Source organism: Neofelis nebulosa, chromosome 3, assembly GCF_028018385.1.
Source record: "Neofelis nebulosa isolate mNeoNeb1 chromosome 3, mNeoNeb1.pri, whole genome shotgun sequence".
NCBI classification, from domain to species: Eukaryota; Metazoa; Chordata; class Mammalia; order Carnivora; family Felidae; genus Neofelis; species Neofelis nebulosa.
In genome coordinates, this window is record NC_080784.1 from 16,880,049 (window position 1) to 16,897,218 (window position 17,170).

At 42.6% G+C, this 17,170-nt stretch overlaps 1 protein-coding gene across 5 annotated transcripts in view; it reads left to right on the plus strand.

Annotated features, from left to right (window-relative positions):
* Positions 1–17,170, plus strand: part of SNX25 (sorting nexin 25) — a 133,931-nt gene that overhangs the window by 57,571 nt on the left and 59,190 nt on the right. For all 5 annotated transcript variants that reach the window (XM_058723404.1, XM_058723405.1, XM_058723408.1 and 2 more), the window contains exon 6: positions 13,112–13,182. In XM_058723404.1, the coding sequence (XP_058579387.1) occupies positions 13,112–13,182 (71 nt within the window). The remainder of the gene's footprint in view (positions 1–13,111; positions 13,183–17,170) is intronic.

Consider the following 17,170-nt stretch of genomic DNA (forward strand, 5'->3'; position numbering starts at 1 on the left):
CTTGGGGTCATGATTTTGAGCCCCACATTGGGTGTAGAGATTGCTTGCATAAACAAGTACACTTTCAAAAAAAATAAAAGAAAATAAAAAAAGTATAATTTAATTGCCAGTTTGTGTAATTTTAAACATGGTAGACTTTAATTCCTGAAAAGTTAACAGGCAGCTCTTGTGAGCCAACATGAGCCTCGTGAGCCATCTCCAGCACAGCACTGGGTGGAGGCCACACAGGTTCTGTCCCTGATGACCCTGCAGTAGACAGACTCACAGTTCTTCTAGAGGAAGATGATTTTAACAACACAAGAAGTCAACCTACAGCGACCAGTCCAGCATCTGAAGTGGACTGTACCCACAAACATGGGCTCGAGTCAGACAGGCCTGGGTCTCACAGACCTGGTCTGCACCTGGCTTTTCTGCTTGTAGGCTGCATGGCCCTGAGGAGTCCTGTACACTCTGAGCCTCAGTTTTAACTGTGAGATGGAGGAAATAGTTCCTATTTCCTAAGACTGTTGTGATAATTAAATGAGATAATGCACATAATGCCTCAGCACAGTTCTCAGGACATGCTAGGCTCCCAATAAGACCTAAAGATACAGTGATCAGGAGAAGGCAACAGAATTCTCCGATGGTCACTTCAATATAGGGTTAATGCATCAGAAGAGGCAACAGAGTCTCTTATTTCAGAAAAACTTAAAGCGTATAAGTCAATAAGTCATTTTCAATACAGAACATAAAATTAGGCAACTTAAGGGGCGCCCGGGTGGCTCAGTCATTTGAGTGTCTGCCTCTTGGTTTTGGCTCAGGTCATGATCTCACAGTTTCGTCAGTTCGAGCCCTATATGGGGCTCTACGCAGACAGTGCAGAGCCTAGTTGGGATTCTCTCTCTCCCTCTCTCTCTGTCCCCCCACACCCCACTCATGCTGTCTCCGTCTCTCTCAAAATAAATAAAAACTTAAAAAAAAAAAAAACAACTAGACAACTTAGGATGATATTCAGTAAACATTCTGAATGAAAATGCTTTATTTAGAAATTGAGAATGGACTGCAGTGGTGCTATATGTGGGTCTATAACTACTTTATGGTGACATTAATAGCTAATATCAAGATATGAGGAACACTAGTAAAAACCAGATACAGGTAGCAGAGAGAAAAATTTTGGCTTTCCTCAGGTTAACTGAAAGACACCAGCTGGTCAGTGGTGACATAGCTTTGCTTGCTTTTTGTAACATGTAATTTCCATAGACTTCGGGGAACTAGGAAATGAATGTATGGTAACCTGTTATTTTAGGGCAATTTATACGAGAAGAAGAAAACAGAAGTCACATCGCAAACAGATGACAACTGTTAATAACTTGGCATAGAGATTTCCAGGTTATTTTCTGTACACATAACATGAATCGTGGATGTGTGTTTATGTAAGTTTGGGATACCTCAGGCTGCTGTGGTCCAGAACTTTCTAACTGGTGTGACGCATGTATAGGCATGTGAAGATAAAGGTGTCCTCAGCCCTCCAGGTGTCTGGGTAGGGCCTGGGATGGCTGATTGCCTCGGTGTTCTGTTCAAATCCTATCATTTGCCACGTGTGTCACAAATGGAAGAAGGTTAGGAAGCATGCCTAGTCTTTCCGCGTAATCCGCTGCCTTCTACACACTAGTAAAGTGGAAAGCAGGTTTAAAAGCCCCATTAGTGGAAAGTGCCTCTTACTCCTCTGAGTCCTGACTGAAAACATGTCCCCTGCTTGTGCTCCAGTGCCTGGCATGCCCTGCTCTATACCGTTAAACACACCTAGTGAAAAGAGCTCAGAGCCTTGTTATCCTCAGTAGCACTAAGACATAAAAACGAAATTGAGATCTTTTTCTTTGTTCGCGATATTGGTGAAGATTAAAAATTTGACACCTGGTGTTGGCAGGGATGTAGAAGAACAAACAACTTCATGTCCTGCTGGTAGGAGTATGGATTCTTGCCTCTCTGTAACACAGTTTTACAATATGAAAAGCAGGTCGCAAAATGTGCATTCTTTTTGATAGTTATTATTCATCATAAGAATTTATCTTCAGGAAATAATCACGAACGTGTGAAAAGATTTCTCTAAGAATGTTTCTTGTAATTTTATTTAAAATAGAGAAAACCTTGGGGCGCCTGGGTGGCGCAGTCGGTTAAGCGTCCGACTTCAGCCAGGTCACGATCTCGCGGTCCGTGAGTTCGAGCCCCGCGTCAGGCTCTGGGCTGACAGCTCAGAGCCTGGAGCCTGTTTCAGATTCTGTGTCTCCCTCTCTCTGCCCCTCCCCCGTTCATGCTCTGTCTCTCTCTCTGTCCCAAAAAAAACAAAAAAAAAAAACAAAAAAAAAAAACATTAAAATAGAGAAAACCTTGAAGTAACTAAAATGGTTGACAATTAGTGTCGGGTTAAAAAAATGTGGACACATCCGTACGATGGATCGCCACATGACAATGGTGTCGTATCAGAGTATTTGAAAGGTTTGGAAGATAGTATGAATTGATAAAATGAAAAATCTCTAAGGCTTTTTATAGCATAAATCTAGTCTTATAAAACAAAAAAAAATGTTTGAATAGAAGTCTATAAGTACATACCAGATGTTAATTGTGATTGATGTTGAATGTCATGCTTTGTGTATTTTCTCATTTTCTTCAATGGATAAAGGTTACTTTGGAGAAAGTAAAAATGGGCTCAGACTGAGGAAGTAAAATCTGCCCAGCCATTTATCACGTTGGAATAACAGATACTAAAGTCAGCTACAGAGTTCACAGGGAGCAATATTTTTTTCCAAGTATACACAGTGGCTGTAAAAAATGTCATGATGATAACCTTCTCTGAATGACTCCCGCTTTCTGACTCACTGAGAAACTTGGCTCTCTCAAGTCTCAGACGTCACCATTTGAAATTATATCTGTAAGAGTGACACTTCCTATTCTTGCCTAGAGGGTTTCAGTCACTTTGACACAGAGAAGCACCCTCATTTGTAACTCAGCTTTACAGCTGCAGATAAGGGTTTACTAGACTAACCATTGCATGGTTATCATAACTTTGTAGTCTCCAGGGAAAAGGGGCCTTGGGTCTATGTGAAGGTGATGATTTATGTCATTCTGCTTTGAACCTGTCACCATGCTGCTTCATTTCAATTTCATAGACACTCCACGCTTCCCCCAGAATCCCAGAGAACCCGTCTTTTCCTCTGTTTGGGGAGACATCCCATGGTTCTTCTTGCTTATTGAAATGAGTCAGTAAGCCTGATTTTGTTGGGCTTCAGTGACCCTTGGTGGCCTTAAGTTGATGAGGCTGAGACACAAAATCATGAAAAAAGTAAGGCTACTCAAAAATTTTTTTATATGTATTTTAAAAACATTCACATACCTCATCTCCTTAAATACTGTGTGTCTAAAGAGTCAACCAGTGGCAGTAAGGGTTAATATTTGTTGAACTCTCACTGTGGGTCAGGCACTATCCCAAATATTTTAAAGGTGTTATCTCATTTAATCTTCATCAACCTTCTTTTCTATGAGGAAAAATACTGTTATTTTTCTTTTTACAAATGAGGACTTTTGAGAGAAAGCGTAAGTAATTTCTTCAGGGTGATGCAGTAAGTGTCGGAAGCAGGATTTGAACCCAGGCCACCTAGTGCTGGAGCTTGTGTGCTTAACTACTCTGATACACCAAGCTGGGAAATAGCTTCAGCGTAGCTGCTGAAATCACCATGCCTTTATTTCTTCTCAAATGCTTTAACTGAAGTCCCTCTCAATGAAAACATTATCCCTAGCCTAGGACAGAGTAGCCTGTGGCAACTTGAAAAACTACCTGGCAGTGAGAAAGAATGAAATAGGGCCTTTTGTAGCGACATGGATGGAACTGGAGAGTGTTATGCTAAGTGAAATAAGTCATACAGAGAAAGACAGATACCATATGTTTTCACTCTTATGTGGATCCTGAGAAACTTAACAGAGGTCCATGGGGGAGGGGAAGGGAAAGAAAAAGTTAGAGAGGGAGGGAGCCAAACCATAAGAGACTCTTAAAAACAGAATAAACTGTGGGTTGATGGGGGGTGGGAGGGAGGGGGAGGGTGGGTGATGGACATTGAGGAGGGCACCTGTTGGGATGAGCACTGGGTGTTGTATGGAAACCGATTTGACAATAAATTTCATATTAAAAAAAAAAGAAAAACATTATTTTTGGGCGCCTGAGTGGCTCAGTCAGTTAAGCATCTGACTTCAGCTCCAGGCCATGATCTTGCGGTTTGTGAGTTCAAGTCCCGCATCGGGTGAGCATGAACCCTGTTTCAGGTGAGCCCTGCTTCTCTCTCTCTCTTTCTCTCTCTCTCTCTCTCTCTCTCTCTCTCTCTCTCTCTCTCTCTCTGCTCCTTACTCACTTGCACCCTCTCTCTCTCTCTCAAAAAAAACCCCAAAAACATTATTTTCAGGTTTTAGTTTTTTTTTAAAAAACATTTTTATGTATATGGTATTCTAATCTATAATATGTCATTGCTAATTTTAGTATAAAACCTATTTTAAACCATTTACCATATTGTACACCCAAGACTAGGATTTGTTCAGCCTTTGACTCTCATGTGAGTGCCCAAGACAGCTCTAAGATAATGTGGGGTTTTTTTTTTCTTTTTTTCTTTTTTTGGACAGAACACAGTGGGGGAGAGGGGCAGAGGGAGAGAAAGAGGGAATCTTAAGCAGGCTCCATGCTCAGCGCAGAGCCTGACATGAGGCTTGATCCCACAACCCTGGGATCATGACCTGAGCTGAAATCAAGAATTGGACACTCAACTGACTGAGCCACCTAGGCGCCCCAACTTTTAAAAAATCTATGTAAGGTGTGTGTAACGAAATTACAGGAGGAGGCTGATATTTGGGGCTGTGTGTGTAAATAACTTAGAAACCAATTCTAATAGAATCCCAAAGCTGTTGTGAACAATTGACAGTAAAAGGCAATAAATGTATATATTACTAAGGTGGTTATTTTGAGGATGAATTTTGTAGCATTTCAGGTCAGTTTGAGACGGTGGGAAGAATTGAAGAATAAAAACCTGTTCTGAGTCTCCACTACTGTAGCTAAGTGTTCAAAATTAAAGAGAGGTGGCATGTTTGGGTGGTTCAGTTGTCCAAGCTTCCGCCTCCTGATTTTGGCTCAGGTCATGATCTCACGGTGATGAGATAGAGCCTCATGTCAGGCTCTGCGCTGACAGTGTGGAGTCTGCTTGTGATATTCTCTCTCTCTCTCTCTCTCTCTCTCTCTCTCTCTCCCTCCCTCCCTCCCTCCCTCCCTCCCTCCGCCTCTCCCCTCCACCCACCCCCCCATAAAAAGTAAAGAGAAGTGAGATCATAACTTGGGCAGGGGATAGCTGTCGTCATGTGACTTTTTCCTTGTCTTTGGGACAAGAGATACTGGAAGTAAGATCTTGCCATAGTTGGGAAAGAGCCAAATCTTATTAGTGGCTTGCTCTTAATATTGGCATTCACAGTATTGTTTTGGAAAAACACATATTATAGCTCTGCATTTCTGATCAAGAGAATGTTCACAAATATCGGTCCTCCAGATTCTTCAACTAAACTTGGCACCAACAAGGCCGTGTTCTCCTCTGGATGAAGAAAGCCGAGTGAATGCTAACTATCCCTGAAGAGCTGGCTTCCAGACTAGGAAGCCTGTGCCATGAGGGATAGCCAGCATTTGGATATACATTGACCCTTGAAAAACATAGGGTCGGGATGCCAACCCCCCCGTGCAGTCAAAAATCTGCATATAACTTTGGGCTCCCCCCAAATTGAATGACTAATACGCTGTTGACTCTGGCAGCCTTACTGGTAGCATGTACACTCAATCAACACATATGTTGTATGTTCTGAGTATCACATATTGTATTCTTATAATAAGCTAGAGAAAAAAATGTTAAGATGATATAAGGAAATGTGGGGCACTTCGGTGGCTCAGTTGGTTGTGTCCAACTTCAACTCAGATCATGATTTCATGGTTTGTGAGTTCGAGCCCCACATTGGGCTCTCTGCTGTCCGCGCAGAGCCTGCTTCGGATCTTCTGTCCTCTGTCTCTGCCCTTCCCCTGCTCATTCTCTCTCTCTCTCTCTCTCTTTCAAAATAAATAAACAAGCAAAAAAGAAAATATAAGGAAAAGAAAATACATTTGTAGTACTGTACTATTTTGAGAAAACCCTGCCTATAAGCAGACCCACATACTTAAAATGTTGCTCAAAGGTCAACTGTATATAGTGTGTGCTTTTGTTGAGAATGAAAGTCACTCATTTCCCACTTCATCTTTTGGTATCAAGTGAGGGTGAATTTTACAAATTCAGTAATCATCTTCATTTTTTAAAAGGGTCTTTATTTTTGAGAGAGAGACTGAGCACGAGGAGGGCGGGGCAGAGAGAGAGAGGGAACAGAGAGCTGGACACGGGGCTCGAACTCTTGAACCACGAGATTATGACCTCAGCTGAAGTTGGGAGGCTTAACTGACTGAGCCACCCAGGCGCCCCTCAATAATCCATCTTCAAATGCCTGTTATGTGTGAGGAGGGTTTGGTGTATATAAAGATGAATTAGTTCTGCATCCTTGGATTTATTCCCCTGCCATCAAGGTGTTAGTAGTCCGGCATAGGAGACCCGTGTGGATACAAATCGCTAAATGTGAAGCAAGGTATTAAGACCGGAAGTGGAGTGCAAAGTGCTAAAGAGTGGGTAGGAGGCTTATGCCGTAGAGGATAGGAATTGGAGAGCTTCAGAGAGGAATGCTATGAACTGACTGTTTTGGAACAAAGAGGATTTCAGCAGATAACGGAGAGAGGTGGTGTGCAAGAGGGAGAAGAAACAGAGCAAAGGCTGGGAGTCAGGAAAGAGCCGAATATGTTAGGGTATTATATGTGGTCTGGTTTGGCAGGAAAACGGTATCCACGAGGGATATAGAAGGCAGTGAGGCTGCAAAGATGATCTGGCATTGACCATGCTTTTATCCTTGGAAAGGACTGAGATGAATAAACATGAACCCACACTGAATTTTAGGGTAGCAGGAAATGGTTAAGAACATGAACTTTGGAATCAGGCAGCACCCCAGGTTATAATTTTGGCTCTAGTACATAAAAACAATGAGACCTTGAATAGATTTCTTAATCCACCTGAACAAATTCTTCCTCTCTAAAGTGGGGATAATTACAATACCTATTAGGAGGATTAAATGAGATAAAATATCTAAACAGGTACCTGGTACCTGATGAGAGGAATCTATAAATGTTAGCTGGTATTACATAATTTTATGGATTCATTTAAGAAATTGAACTCTTCACTCAAATAGCATGTATTTCTTCAGTACCATTGATGACTCATTTGTTCCAGAGCATGAATCACAAGAATATCGAGAACAGATTGTTCAGAATATTATTTGTACCTGTTTAGTTTTACAGATGTTAACGCATATTAATTTAGCTTCTTGTCTTAGTTTGGGCTGCTGTAACAAAAATACCACAGGCTGGGTGGCTTAAACAACAGACATTTCTCGTAGCTCTGGAGGCTGCGAAGTCCAAGATCGAGGGGCCGGATATTGGGTGTCTGGTGAGGGCCGACTTCCTGATTTATAGAGGGCCTTCTTCTCATTGTAACCTCACAAAATGGAAAGAGCTCTCTGGGGTCTGTTTTAATTATAGGCACACATCTCCTTTATGAGAGCACCACTGACAAGGGCTAATCACCTTCCAAAAGTCCCCGCCTCCAAATACCATCACATTGGGGGGGATTAGGCTACAACGTATGGATTTTGGAGGAACAAAACATCCAGTCCGTAGTATTCATTAATATTTACTGAATGCCTGTCCTGTGTTTAGTGCCAAGCTAGGTCATATTGGGGAATACAAGACACAATCCCTGTCTTCAAGAGGCTCATGATTTATTTAGTTGGGGAGAAAAAAGGTAGCATATCTTTCTTATAGACAAAGCTGCAATTTTATTTTAGGCTCAGGTGTGTTATTTCTCAGAGAAGTGTTAGGCCCTGAAAGGACTAGACATACCATTTCTTAAGTTCATAGCACTCTTTGTAGAAATGTGACTCTTTAAAATAGCAATATAAAATAGTAGGTAAATACGAACTATTACAGAGCAGAAGTAATCTAGTATTTCAGAGAAGAGAAATATTAATGTGAACTAGAAGGAAGTAGCATTGTATGTAAGATCTAGTTAAGTGGACAAGTAAGGAGATTGTTTCTAGAAGGAAACAGCATGAGCAAAAGCCTGGAAAGTCAGTGTGGTTCTGGTTGAATGGCTAAAGTTAGCAACTCAGGAAACAACAGGTGTTGGTGAGGATGCAGAGAAAGGAGAAGCCTCTTACACTGTTGGTTGGAATGCAAACTGGTGCAGCCACTCTCAGAAACAGTATGGGGGTTCCTCAAACAGTTAAAAATAGGACTACCCTATGATCTGGCAGTTGCACTAATAGTTATTTCCCCAAAGGATACAAAAATGCAGATTTGAAGGGGTACATGCACCCCGATGTTTCTAGCGGCATTATCAACAATAGCCAAATTACGGAAAGAGCCCAAATGTCCACTGACTGATGGATAAAGAAGATGTGGCAAATACGTACAATGGAATATTACTCAGCCATCAAAAAAGAATGAAATCTTGCCATTTTCAATGGCATGTGTGGAGCTAGAGACTATTAGGCTAAGTGAAATAAGTCAGAGAAAGACAAACACCATATAATTTCACTTATGTGTGCAATTTAAGAAACAAATGAACATAGGGGTTAAAAAGAGAGGCAAACCAAGAAATAGACTCTTACCTATTGAAAACAAACTGATGGTTACTGGAGGAGAGGTGGGGGGTGGCGGTGGAATAGGCCATGGGGATTAAGGAGGGCACCTGTGATGAGCACTGAGTATTGCATGTAAATGATGATGCCCTAAATTCTACACCTGAACCTAATATTACACTCCGTGTTAGCTAACTAGAACTTAAATAAAAACTTGGGGAGGAAAAAAAAGAAACTGCCTTGGTTGAGTCTAGGTTTCCATGGAGGGGGAAAAGAAGCTGGGTTGGATGAGAGAGCCGGTGCCAAGGTGCAGAGCGAATGCAGGCTGGAATGTACAGTTATCACTGAGGGGAGGTCACTGGAGGTGTTGAGCAGGGGAGGGAGGAGATGAGTGGTCTTTTAGGAATGTTTTGACAGGGGGTGCTCAAGATGGTTTGGATGGGAGAAAGGATTGAAGTCAAGAGGACAAGTAGACTAGTTTGTGCAGTGACCCACAGGTGAAAAGGCCTGAGATAGGGTGGTGACAAATGGAAGAATAAGAAAGGAGCTTGTTTGAAGAATCAGAGGACAAGTCAGTAGAGCTTTGAGACTGGTCTTTACTGTTCGGGAAGAGAGCTAAGATAAGATTTTGAGGCTGGAAGGTTAGATGCTGGTGCAGGGATGGAGAGGTGAAGAAAGTGTACCGAAGGTAAGTTTAGTTTGGACAGGCTGAGTTAGGTAGGCAGGCATGTAGATAGGTCAATAAATAGAGATAGAGAAGCAGTTTAGAAAATATCTTAAAATGACTCTTAATACTACCAATTGCCCTGCATTTTCCTTTATTTCTCTTTTGGATTATAGCCCTGGTTCATACACCACATATTTACATACCTGAAATCATGAATGTACATACCATTTTGCATTTTAGAATTAGTGTGTCTTTAAAATCTATTTTTATGTGGTTTTTAAAATTATTCATACTATTGACTGAAGTTTTTCCATCCCCAGAGCTTCCTGAAAGCAGGGGCCATATTGGTGCTGTTCATTCCCGTGTGGCTACAACATAGGCCTATTGAGCCCATAGATTATCTCTTTTCTTTGTAGAAGTTGCTATAATAAGCATGTATATGATTTTTTTTCTGTTTCTGTCAAAATATTTCCTTACGATAAGTTTGTGAGATTAGGGCTGCTGTGTGAAAGGACGACTGTCTATTTGCAGGTCACCCGGATAGCAACGCACGAGGATGAGTTTGGGGAAACGTGCTGCACTTGAGTGAAAAGTCAGTGCTTTCCAGTCGTAGAACCTAATTCCGAGGTTAAATTTAAGACTCAGGGAGAGTTAAACTTTGATGATTCCAGGTTTGCGTATGCTTCTTAAAAGCTGTTTCCTCATCCATTCAGTAACTTGAGGGAAAACGCACATAAGGAGCTATTGTTGTGCTTTAACATTATTTGGAGGAATGAAGGCAATTTCATTAGAAGTCTTTATTGATCATTAATTTCCTACCCAGAGGCTCCCATTTGGAAAACATTGGTGAGCGTGCATTTAGCCATGCTTTACGTATGGGGTCTTCAGGGAGCTCTCTATCAGTTGGGATGGCATTTGGCCATGAGACAAGTTGACTTACAGTGACTTAAACAAGTTAGGGATTGATTTTTCTCATGTAACAAGATATCCTAGGATGAGTAGTCTGGGGGCTGTTATGGCTGGGTGATGTCATTGGAGATCCAAAGTCCTGTCTTAATGTCACCAGCTTTGCCTGTGGCTTTCATCCTCATGGCTGCTGTGCCTTCATCCAGCTGCATCCTTGTTTAATGCAGGAAAACGGAGGGAGGGCAAAGATGAAAGATGGAAAGGGCTTTTCTGTGGAGCCTGTCCCTTTCAAAAGCTTCCCTGGAATCCCCACTCAGCAACTTCTGTTATTTTGTAAGTTAGAGCTACAGTTGACCCTTGAGCGACACTGGTCTGAACGGTTCGGGGTTTTGATTAATGCAGAACAATATTGTAAACGTATTTTCTTAACATTTTCTTTCTTTCTTTCTTTCTTTTTTTTTTTAGCTTTATTATAAGAATACAGTAGGGGTGCCTGGGTGGCTCAGTCGGTTAAGCATCCAACTTCAGCTCAGGTCATGATCTCACCATTCATGGGTTTGAGCCCCGCATCGGGCTCTGTGCTGACAGCTCAGAGCCTGGAGCCTGCTTCAGATTCTGTGTCTCCCTCTCTCTCTCTCTCTCTCTCTCTCTCTCTCTCTCTCTCTGCCCTCCCCCATTCACGCTCTGTCTCTCTCAAAAATAAACATGAAAAAAAAATAAAATCTTTGAAAAAGAAAAAAATACATCCAGTATATAATCCATCCAGTATATAATACAGTATATGTGTTAACTGCTTATGCCATTAGTAAGGCTTCTTGTCCACAGTAGGCGATTACTGGTTGTTGTTGTTTTTTTAATTTTTTTTTTTTAACGTTTATTTATTTTTGAGACAGAGACAGAGCATGAGCAGGGGAGGGTCAGAGAGAGAGGGAAACACAGAATCCGAAGCAGGCTCCAGGCTCTGAGCTGTCAGCATAGAGCCCGATGCGGGGCTCGAACCCACGGACCGTGAGATCATGACCTGAGCCGAAGTCGGATGCTTCACCGACTGAGCCACCCAGGCGCCCCAAGTTTTTGAGGAATCAAAAGTTATATGCGGATTTTCAAGTGCTTGGGGCATTAGCACCTCTAACCTCCACGTTGTTCAATGGCCAGCTGTGTATCCAGTGGCCATTCCTAAATGCTAGGGAGAAGGTTAGTATTTTTAGCTGGGTGCCTTGTTTTCCCTGATAAAACTGGTTAGTGAAGAAGAAAAAGAGGAAGAATGCTGGCAACCAGCAGTGGTGGCCACAGTCTCCAGGTGACATGCTGACAGTGCTCCTAACAGCCTCTCCTTTGAGGTGGGGAAAGGCAAGCACCGATATTTTTATCATAGAGGTGAAGGAATAAAAAGATGTGAATTTGTGAGGAGTCCATGAATAGGTATGATATGATGAATTTATGTCTGTCATCTGGATTTTAGTTGAAGAGCCAAAGGACGTGTGAAGCCAGCCAAATGTGGCATTAAATCTTTGGATGCTGCAAAGTTCATGTTCAGAGTGAGAATTAATGTTAAATGGCTTTGTTATGGGCAGACTCTTAGTCAATATAATCAAGGGCTAAGAAACACTCAGGCTAGAGGCTTTTGATTAGGGCAGTACTTGGTAACCATTGTATAGCTCTTAAGAACTTGGGTTCATAAAGACCAGCTGCGTGTGCTCAAAATAGCCCCAACTCTAGGGTTAAATCCAGCACATAACAGTGTGAACTTTTATTTTTCCTGACTCAGAGGGGTTTTCAGTTACACATACGTAAACCTGGTGGAATAATAGTGGAATAATCTATTCCAGTGGTTCCTAACTCTTTCTGTGCATGAGAGTTCCCTGGGGAGCTCAAACAATACTGATGTCATGGACCCACAGCAGATACTCTGATTCTGTTGGTCGGGAATGGTCTTCTTTTTTTTTTTTTTTTTTTAACGTTTATTTATTTTTGAGACAGAGAGAGACAGAGCATGAACGGGGGAGGGTCAGAGAGAGGGAGACACAGAATCCGAAACAGGCTCCAGGCTGTGAGCTGTCAGCACAGAGCCCGACGCGGGGCTCGAACTCACGGACCTCGAGATCATGACCTGAGCCGAAGTCGGCCGCCTCACCGACTGAGCCACCCAGGCGCCCCGGGAATGGTCTTCTAAGTGAGAAGTAATGAGGGAAATCACTAAGGGAGTGGGAGTGGAACTGGATGTGAGAGGATGGCTTTGAGAAGTACGTCAGACAGTACCGTCCAATAGAACTTTCTGCAAGGATGAAAATGTTCTATTTGTGCTGTTCAGTATGGTCTGTGAGGTGCATTTGGCTACTGAGCACTTCAAATGGGGTCATGCAGCTGAGGAACTAAAATTTTAATGAGTTGGCCACCTGTGGCTCAGGGCCACATTATTGGATAGGTCAGGTTCAGAAGGTAGAGTCCATAGGCTACAGTTACCACGTAGGGAGAGGTGGGTAGTGGTGGTGGGTGAAAGAGAAGGAGGAGTTGAGTACAATCGCAAAGTTTCTGTCTTCAGAGAGGAGGCGGGTGGTGATGCTTCTGGTATCGGGAATGAAGTTGGGGGGCGAGTTCATGAGTTTACGTGAAGGTCTCAGCACCTGGCCTGTTGTAAATGCTTAATCACATCTGGGCAGGATTCACGGCTCCTGTGTTTTATTTGATGAGTACAAAATACAGTCTAAAAGGATCTCTGAAAATAGTATTTTCTTCCTATTCAATCTTTTCTTTTTCTCTCTTTTTAAATATCAGGTATCAAATTGTAGTGGAAATAATCCAAGCAACTACAATTAGCAGCTTTCCCCAGCTGAAGAGGCACAAGGGTAAGAACCGTTTGTTTTCTTCAGCTCTACGTTTTGCCGGTTCTGGAACTCCCCCAGTCTTCTCTCCTGTCAGAATGTTAGCAAGTGTGAGCATTTTTCTGGCTCACATTTAAATATTTCCAATTTATTAGTATAACAGCAGCATTAGAGAAAGTAAGTATAATTTCATGCTAACAAGAACCTTTGTATTTCTGTGTTTCTTTAAACTTTCTTCATCCGTAGTCCTAATTTTTCAGACTGAAATCATTGGGTATATAGTGCTTCTGTTCTGTTTTGAAAGTAAGCATGATTTCATGACTTTTTTCTCATTAAAATTTAATCTAAATATTCGTTAATATTTCTAATTTGAAACGTAATCTTAGTAGTTATTTAAATGACTCCAGTGAGTTGATATTTTGTAAGTTCCTTAACCTTTTTCTTTAGTTAAGATTTGTATCTTGTATTCATGTATTCTTTCCTCCTTCTGGGTTTAAAAAGAAAAAAAAAGTTCTATGTTTTTCCCATTTGTTTCCCTTCAAATGAAGAGATTTTTACCTAGGCATGATAGTGAGGAATAATTAAGGTGTGAAGCTGGCTTTCAACTCCCTTCTCCTTGGCCTGGGGCTAGCATATCCCCCCCTCATAGATATCCTCCTCTCAGAGACCTGTCACTGTCTAGAGTGCAAGTCTTGATCCATAGCTAAGAGGCAGCAAACGCCTTGTTAGGCTAGCCTTGCCATGAAAATCTCCAGGCCCGCTCGAGTCCCATCAGGAAGCAGAGTGTTGAAGGAAGAGTTGGGCCAGAGTCTTACAACGTGTGCCTACAGAGGCAACAGGAAGCTTGGCCCGGGGACTTTTCCTTGTGTGTGAGTCACTGGCCGAGATAGGAGCTAGGTAAAAACGAGATGAAGGGACAGACTAGGAAGAGGCACAGATTCTTAATCTCTCTGCCCAGCGAGGAAGATTGTACAAATTTGTTCATTCAAAAAATGTTACTGAACACCGACTGGGTGATGATGGTAGTGGGGAAAAACAAAATCTCTGCATTAAGCTCTTAAATGAAGCTCCCTGGGAGGCGATCAGAAAATGAGCAAATCAAATAAGCAGCATTTTATTTTTAAAGTTTATTTGTTTAAGAGAGAGAGACAGTGAATGTGCAAGCTAGTAGGGGAGAGAGAGAGAGGGAGAGAGCATCTCAAGCAGGCTCCCCACTGTTAGTACAGAGCCCGATGTGGGGCTTGATCTCATGAATCGTGAGATCATGACCTGAGCAGAAATCAAGTGTCGGATACTTAGCTGACTGAGTCAACCCAGGCACCCAAGTAAGCAGTATTTTAGATGTGGTGTGTGCCTTGGAGAAAAGGCTGTGAGAGGGGGTGTGTGGCAGGGAGGTCTGGCTCAGCTGGAGGGGGAGGTAGATTTGCATTCAGATGGGTCATCTGGGAAGACCTCCCCCCACTTGGTGACCTGGGAGCAAAGACCTGGGGGCCTGAGGGTATCTGGGGAAGGACAGAAGCAAAACTCTGAGGCAGAAGCATGTGGGCTTGCTTGAGTCACCTGTGTGGCTAGAAAGGGGTGAATTGGGGGAGAGAAGCCAGACACGAGATGGGAGAGGTGGCACTGGACCCCATTCCGAAGGACCTTACTGGTACTGCTGGGACTTTGGCTTTTAGTCGGGAAGAGGAAGGAAGTCTTTTTTGAGTAAAGGAGGTGTGATCTAATTGATCCCCACGAGGCTGTGGGCTCTGTTCCTCTCCTTTTTTCTTACTGTTCCTGCAGAGAAGATGCTTCATTTCAGGCAGTTATTTTTAAGAGGATAGTAGAGAGGGAATTCTAGTTGCCACCATTATCTTTCCTCAGTGTTCCTCGTTGACGTGAGTCTAGTCAGCGAGATCCCTTCCTTATTCTGTGGTGTTGTATTAGTTTACTAGGGCCATTGCAAAGTAGCACAGACTGCATGGCTTTGACAACAGAACTTTATTTTCACACTGTTCTGGAGCCTGGAAGTCCGAGGTCAAGGTGTCCGAGGTGTTGGCAGGGTGGTCCCTTCTGAGGACTGTGAGGGAGGGGTCTGTTTTAGCCTCTCCTCTTGGCTTGTAGTTGGCCATCTTCTCTCTGTGCCTTCATATCGTCTTCCCTCTGCTCAGGTCTTTGTCTAAATTTCCTGTTCTTGCAAGGACACTACTCGTATTGGATGAGGGCCCACCCTAATGGCCCCATTTTAACTCAATCACCACTGTAAAGACCCTATCTCCAAATAGGGTCACTCTGAGGTACTGGGGGTTAGTATTCATGAATCTGAGGGTGGGGGCGGGAACACAGAGAAGCCCATACAGTTATGTTACTAGCCATTCTCCGCGACACTTCTTCCTTTCATGCCTCATTTTCCATCTAAGCTGCCCTCAGAACTGTCTTGCTCTCAGAAATGTCTCCTTCTATTTAAGCACTGGGGAGAAGGCAAGCAAGCTGAACTCACTTGGGGCCATGGAGCTGTTTTCCCTTGGGACAGAAAAGCCCGGAGACTGGTTTACCTCTCTGAGGTCACTGATTAGCAGTGATTATTGTCACTGGTTTTAAATTTATTCACAATTCTCATTGGATAGTCGTGGTTTGTTTGGTTTGGCTGTAAGCCAGAGAATCTCTTCCTTTCTCAAAGTCTAGGACTCTGCTTCTTGTGTATGCACAACTAGCTTGAAACAACCCTTAGGCTTAGAATTTGGGACAAGCATGGGGCGCCTGGGTGGCGCAGTCGGTTAAGCGTCCGACTTCAGCCAGGTCACGATCTCGCGGTCCGTGAGTTCGAGCCCCGCGTCAGGCTCTGGGCTGACGGCTCGGAGCCTGGAGCCTGTTTCCGATTCTGTGTCTCCCTCTCTCTCTCTGCCCCTCCCCCGTTCATGCTCTGTCTCTCTCTGTCCCAAAAATAAATAAAAAACGTTGAAAAAAAAAAAAATTAAAAAAAGAATTTGGGACAAGCCATCTCCATGCCAGGAGCCTTCATTTCATGTTGGGCTCCAGAGGACAGAATGTGTGCCAGCGAACTTTGTGGAGACAGGCAACTTTGGTTTTGCTTCACAAAGCAAACGCAGACACTTTATGGAGCCACAGGAAGCGTGTAAATGTGAGGAAGTGACTGTGACCAACACAAAGATTTTTATAATCAGCTTTCCACTTTAGTCTGTATATCACTAGAAGGTTTTGATAGAATATTTGCATTGTATTTTTATTGAATAATTCCACTAAAAAAGGTGTTGAATATTTTGATAAGTTATTTGAGTTAATAGATTTAAAAAATCTTATAAAAATTCAGTGTTGATAAAATAAATAAAAATGTTCTCCCTAATTATATTCAGGTTATGGTTGATGACATGGTTAATGATTCCTATTTTTATAATATTTATTTATATTTATGTTCCTATTTTTATAATAAAGCATGTCAGTGTAGTGTCACTGGTCATCGTAGCTCTGACAGGTTAGAGGAACCATATAGTGCACAGACTCATATAGCTGGAAATAGAAAAATGAAAGCCGATTAGTTACAAAATCTTTCAGAAGTGTTTTTGGAGTATTCCGACGAGCAGGGTGAGGCAATGTCTGGGAATGAAGTATTCCAGTCTAGGACCTGGATAATGGTACTGCAAGGAAGGGATTGATAAGGAAGACTATGGAAGGAAAATAGCCTACTTGGTGACTGGTTGGATACGAGAAAGAATCAGATGATGGGACGTTATTGTGCTGGTGCAGCCTGCTGACTTTTCACATGAGGAAATGGTTATCTGGAGAAGCTAAAGACCCTAACTTGTAGTCTGCACCTGCTTCTGTCCCTTTGCTTCAGGTTGGTGAGGTGAAGTTTAGGGTAGAGGACAGGACTAGGGCAGCGGTTAGGAGAGCTTGTTCAAGTGAGCTTCTCTTGCTAGCTTCCTAATGAAACCTGGATGTGTCCTTTTATGTCTCTAGGACTCCTTTCTTTCGGTCTTGAGGTTGGGTGCTCTCGACGATCATACAGGGTTTC